The following is a 5,772-nucleotide window of genomic DNA, read 5'->3' as shown; positions in this document are numbered from 1 at the left end:
TGTAAAAAATTTATTCTAATTGAAATATATGCGTTATCCACATTTTGATGCTTCATCATTTAACTTATTTTCGCAACTCTATGACTGAATGATAAATTAGCATGGAATTTCTAGACAATTTTGCACCACAATCATAATAACTGGAAGCTGCCTTACCACCATTTTCAAGTAAAACTAGAATCATCTGTCTTTATTATGTTTTCTAGATACATGTGTGTTTTTTAGTGTGCGCGCACACCAAATTTCCAGCAATGGATGCAGGAATATTCAGTTCAAGTATAGTACAAGACAAGCAGGCGACAAACTAAAATCTTTTATTTTTCAGTTTTTGATTTCGCCTGTGAATTCTAAAATTGAAATTATGCACATTATGCATGAAGGGGAATTTTTGAATACTTGTTTTAAGTTCTGATGCTTCTTTTAATTCTATGATTAATTACTTATTTGACACCTCATGCTACTCTTTTTTAATTTGCAATATGTATTTTTCTGTGACTACCTTGAAATTACAAAACTAAACCAAACTTCCTTATATGATGAATTAACAGAAAGCAAATGAACATGCAACTAATATATTTAGTATCATAACGCTTGAATAGTACATGTCAAAGACTATTACACAATATTATATAAGAGTATTGTGATGTCAACTAAATATTGTCACAGACATCATCAAGGTAACAAATTCTACATATAGAGTGGTATATCATTGTACAGTCAATATAAAACACATAAAAGTTGTATGTTGAAAAATATAAACAGGTCAACTCATTTACCAATAGAATTGTTAAAATTAGTATCATCGACACAGTGTTCTACATTTGTAAAGACAAACAATTGACATATAGAGTGCATTTGGGGTTCGTAATTGATCCCAACACACACTTTTCGGATTTGTTCTTAGAAAATATTTTTGAAAATAGTGGAAGGAGAGACCTAAGATAACAAGGATGATTTTTTTTAAGGAGGGCTTTGAGAAACCTTTTATGATATAGGATGTTATTACGAAACTACTCTTATATTACAGACCATGTACCTCGAGGAAGACAAGAATACATTTCCATGATTTTATGTTGAGCGTCCATAGTCGCTTATAGGTATTGTAGATTTATTCTGTGATTATCTTTTAAGATCTAACATGAGTATCATTTTAGCTTATTTTTTCCTTTATACTTGACTCATAAAACATGTAACACACTCCTATTATGACTTCTGTAGTATATTTGATTTTAGTATATGAGTGCAGATGCATAAAGGAGTAGAAGATCCGCTCGAAGTTGTTGCAGGGGAAATATCAGATTAGTCAATTCTTTTATGTCTCGATGAATTTATGGTATGTTAGAAATACATGGGTAGGTTCTTTTGTCACTTTGCTAGATTCTGTATCTCCTCTATTTTGCTATGGTTTTAGTATTGATGTAAATGGTAACTTGTAGGTGAATGATGTTGCTGATGCTTTGATATTAAATCATCTTTTTGGGCATCTATTCAGCAAAGGAGTTGTATGTACTCAACTTTCCTTTTGAACCTTTTAGATTATTCTTTGTGCACACAATTGACTGCAGTCTGCACCTACTACTTCAGTTTATATTTTAACCTCAAGATGGTTAGTTTTAATCCAGGTCTTGCTCTCCACTTAAAATCGTGCTCCAAATAATCTTTACGAAGGTGGTCTTCAGAGGGATCTTTTCTTACCATTTATCGCTACCCTAAAGGTATTTTAGAATTTACTACTTTGAATTATGCTTCTTTTGTCTTTCACTTTTATTTTCATGCACATGATATGACAAACCTACCTTAATTTAACCCATCGATGCAGGAAAGGTGCACTGTTCATGCAATTAGTTCTTCCACAGATTACCAAAAAATGACTTCTGTAAGTGTTTCACTGAATTCTTCATTTTTATTTGGAATTCAACAAATTACTGTCAGCAACTTATATCTATTTTTATGTGCAGGCTGAGCAGGGTTTCAATTTTATTGGACATGAATACTCTGGACTTCTTAAAGAGAAGTTTCAGCAGTTATTTGGGAAAGAAACTCCTGGCCCACAAGTTGTGGAAGTTGTTATGGGAAGAAAGCTGCAGGTTTTTAATATTTCAATAGCAGTCCTTTTTCTTTCATTTAGTATATCAAAATTTATTAATGGACCTAATCTTTTTTAGGTTCCACTATGGGATAATGTATGTGCATATTTTTCATTTGAAGAACTCTGTGATAGACCTCTGGGAGCTGCGGACTATTTTGGGTTGTTTAGTGAGTTCCTCAACTGACTTGTATTTCGATATGAAGAAATCACTAAAATGCTGATGAATATATGAGACCATAACTCACTTATTTTCTTTTCCTTGTCGTTAATTCTAATTAGCTATTTTAAATTCCTTTTTAGAGAAGTTTCACACATTAGCACTTGAAGGCGTCCCAAAATTTGGAATCATATAAACATGTGAGTATCTATTCTACTATTTTCTAGATACATGCTAACTCAAGAAGGCCAAGAAGCTGCACGTGAATGCATCCTGAGATCTGGTTTAAATGATTCTTCTGCTCTGTTGACTGCAATAAATGGATCTCAAAGCTCTCTTGATCAGCAAACAGTATCACATTTGGATTCTGCTGTCACTGAAAGAAAAGCAAGGTTTTCCTTTAGTAGTTCAAGCTGTCAAAAGGAATTGAATGATGTTTCTAGGATAAGATTACTCCTGAAATACTCATGTAATCTGAATATTTCTGATTTATGCTTTTCTGCAGAGCATGAAATTTCCATCCACTGATTATTTATGTGACAGGCCAGCCATGTCAAATAGATTGTTCAATTTATATTGTGTTTGGACCTGTCATGGTTCTGATACGATATGTCTATTGGTTGTATTGTTTTAACTTGGCATCACATACTTTGACTAGATAAAAAAGTATTTATCAGAAATTGACTAGAAATTGAGTTTGTCGTATCAAGCAGCCATACTTTTAGGTGCACAGTTTCATTTAAGAATTCTCGACAACATAATGCAAATTTATCAATTTATAATGTTTTTTATTGGAACTTGGAAAGCTAACATAAGCACAATTATGCATGTCCCAGTTGTAGTTTGATTCACTAAATAGAAATATTTCACTAATTATCATTGGATGGACTACAAATCGGGAGGAAAGTTGCTTATCTCATTGATTAAAGCTTGATTAAAGGATTGTGGTTATACATAGGCCTTTTAATTTTGACAATTATTAATGAAATATTTCAGCTTTTGTTGTCTTGGAAGCTCTGGATCTGAAAAAGATACCTTTCCCATTGTTGTTTTGCAGAAATTTGGGGATGACATAGTGGTTTCTTATGATTCTGACTCCATTCCTGCCGAACTTGAGAGTTATTCTGCAACTGCAGAATTTATTACTTTCTCTTCCATGGATACAGGTAATTTTTCATAATTTTATTAGAGGTTTGATAGATGATAGTTCCGTTGCATTTTGTTCAATCTTCTCTTCACCAACCCAATTATTGGTATACTTGCATGCAGGTAACAAGAAAGGTTTTATTTCTGCTGCTGCTTATCATGAAAATACACTCCATAATAATGTAGCTACGAGTTCTTTCAATCTGAGGGGTTGCACTTCACATGTATCTTTACTTCAGCCCTCTTGTATTTTTTTTCGTATTGAACAAAATTTACGCTAATTTCTCCTTTTCTAGACATAAGATGCTATGTGCTTGTAGTGATACATATGTTTTTTGTGGACTACTCAGGATGTTCCTGTTAAAAAATCAATAGATGTGGGCATAGAGGTAAAAGATGCAAACATTTTGGCGATGCCACCTCGAATTTTTGGGGAGAACTTTGAAGAGACCTATGATGTTATCTTGATATTGGATGATCGTGAAAACTTTGGGTCAGTATGAGTTCCTCCAACCAAATTCCCTACTGGACAACTCACCCACTACCCCAAACCAAAAGAAAGAAAAAGGAAACAATCTACCACTTGCATTTCAGTTTCTGAAAAATTTTCAGATTCCTTTATTTGAGTTTTCATTGTCACTTCTCCCTATAATTATATGTCTATGGAACACATTTTGTCTGTTCAAGATCACTATCTTGTTTTTATTTGTAAATATTTCACACATGACTGTCTTTTAGTAAACCAAGCTTGAAACATTTATGGGTAGACATAACAGTATAATCACCATTTGCTTTATCTTCAAAGGTACTTCTATTGAGATGTCTCCTTCTTTGTTAATGCAGCTTTTGATAAATTTCCTTTGTGAAAAGTAAATTGTTACAAAATGCGTGTATATATAATATGAGTTAATGCAGTAAATTGTTAATGCAGCTTTTGATAAATTTCCTTTGTGGAAAGTAAATTGTTAATGCAGTAGTTCAATTTGCTAAATAAGCCCCAACTTATATTACATGTATATATAATATGAGTTGGCGGCGCATGTGACAAAATATGCTACAAAGAGATAGGAGCTGTGATGCCCACCTGCTCCGATGTGACCAGAAGACAGATTTCGTTACTATGATCCATAATCGTACAGCAGCCTATCGGTTTGTTACGCTTGTTGATGTATGTTGATGATTCCTACAAAGTCCCATTTTTATTACTATGCAGCAAGTTGATTCTCTGTCCAATTTATTTCATCAACTTCATGATCTTGGGGGACTTTAGCTATCACGGTCCATATGAACCATATTTTGGTCACTAAGTCAATGAATATCGTACTGGTTTATTATATTTATAAATATGAAACTTCCTTCTGCTGCATATTTTATTTTACTTTTGGAGAAAGTAGCGTGTACTCTTGCTTATCGAGACATCATCTTAGCACTTGATTTCCTGATGAGGCATATGAGATATGCGATTTAATCAGCAAGATTCTCAATCAAGTTGTGAAACTTTAGCATTGCATTATGTATAGTTTTCTAGCGAAAGCTCCAATCTATGGAATTATAGTTTCAATTTTAAAAAATGTTCAAGTATGCCACCATTGTGTCTTTGTTGAATAGTCTGTTGTTTATAGTCAGTTTTCCAGTGCATGGTTAAGAGTCGTTAGACTAATTTAAAGACGATGCCTGGGCAGTTGAGAGAAGATTAAGAGTAAAGTAGCATTCTGATCTTTGTAGGAACAAAAGAGAACTGGTATTAATGTTTGAATCACACTTTGGTTATATAAATAGTAAAATATCGTTGTTGGAAATGATGCATGACATAACAAAACCTATTAAGCGAGTGGAGTGAAACCTTTGCTATCATAAATACGACTATTTGTTGTCTAGTATTGTGTTCGTATTTATCTAGTAAACAACCGAGTTGGAGGTTGATGGAATTGCGCAATAACGATCATATCAAAGGGAGTTGGCGAATAGTGAGTGCAACCTTGCTATCAAAGTTAAGATCAATACAAGCTTCATCCAAGTTACATGAGCTCAATGAAACATCAAGATCAAGCTGGTAATATTTAGTTAGGTTTATATTGAGTGTTATATTATAAGCGCATAATAACACACACATTTATATGTGTGTTATACTTTAACCTCAATATTATACACACCGTTCATGGTTCTATTATATATATATATATATTATATATAATAGTATATATAGTATATTATCTATCCATATAATGAATATAAATACTATTATATACATATATCTAGTTATATCACTGCAATGCACCGTTTTTTAATTTATGTGTTTCTTTATAAAGTTTGTTATATAAATATGGAATGTAAAGTAACGAATTATAAAACTTAAATTATTACATGAAGTAAATTATAG

General features: G+C 32.5%; 1 protein-coding gene across 3 annotated transcripts; it reads left to right on the top strand.

Moving 5' to 3' along the window:
* The first annotated feature begins 1,039 nt into the window (after positions 1 to 1,039).
* LOC109828512 (crossover junction endonuclease MUS81-like) lies at positions 1,040 to 4,207 on the top strand. 3 transcript variants are annotated; one of them, XM_020395493.1, is made up of 11 exons: positions 1,040 to 1,097; positions 1,247 to 1,333; positions 1,437 to 1,502; positions 1,623 to 1,715; positions 1,820 to 1,876; positions 1,959 to 2,087; positions 2,166 to 2,256; positions 2,390 to 2,690; positions 3,304 to 3,412; positions 3,516 to 3,616; positions 3,743 to 4,206. In XM_020395493.1, the coding sequence occupies exons 8-11, from the start codon at positions 2,478 to 2,480 to the stop codon at positions 3,893 to 3,895; spliced, it is 576 nt and encodes a 191-aa protein (XP_020251082.1). In that variant the 5' UTR covers positions 1,040 to 1,097; positions 1,247 to 1,333; positions 1,437 to 1,502; positions 1,623 to 1,715; positions 1,820 to 1,876; positions 1,959 to 2,087; positions 2,166 to 2,256; positions 2,390 to 2,477; the 3' UTR covers positions 3,896 to 4,206. The 3 variants fall into 3 exon arrangements, 2 of the variants coding, with proteins under 2 accessions (XP_020251082.1, XP_020251081.1); XR_002243730.1 differs by lacking the exons at positions 1,040 to 1,097; positions 1,247 to 1,333; positions 1,437 to 1,502 and having other exon boundaries at positions 2,390 to 2,638; positions 3,743 to 4,207; XM_020395492.1 differs by lacking the exons at positions 1,040 to 1,097; positions 1,247 to 1,333; positions 1,437 to 1,502; ... (1 more) ...; positions 1,820 to 1,876; positions 2,390 to 2,690 and having other exon boundaries at positions 1,906 to 2,087; positions 3,743 to 4,201.
* The last annotated feature ends 1,565 nt before the right edge of the window (positions 4,208 to 5,772 follow it).

Source organism: Asparagus officinalis, unplaced genomic scaffold, assembly GCF_001876935.1.
Source record: "Asparagus officinalis unplaced genomic scaffold, Aspof.V1 AsparagusV1_Un1907, whole genome shotgun sequence".
NCBI classification, from domain to species: domain Eukaryota; kingdom Viridiplantae; phylum Streptophyta; class Magnoliopsida; order Asparagales; family Asparagaceae; genus Asparagus; species Asparagus officinalis.
This window is presented reverse-complemented; position numbering and strand designations above follow the sequence as displayed.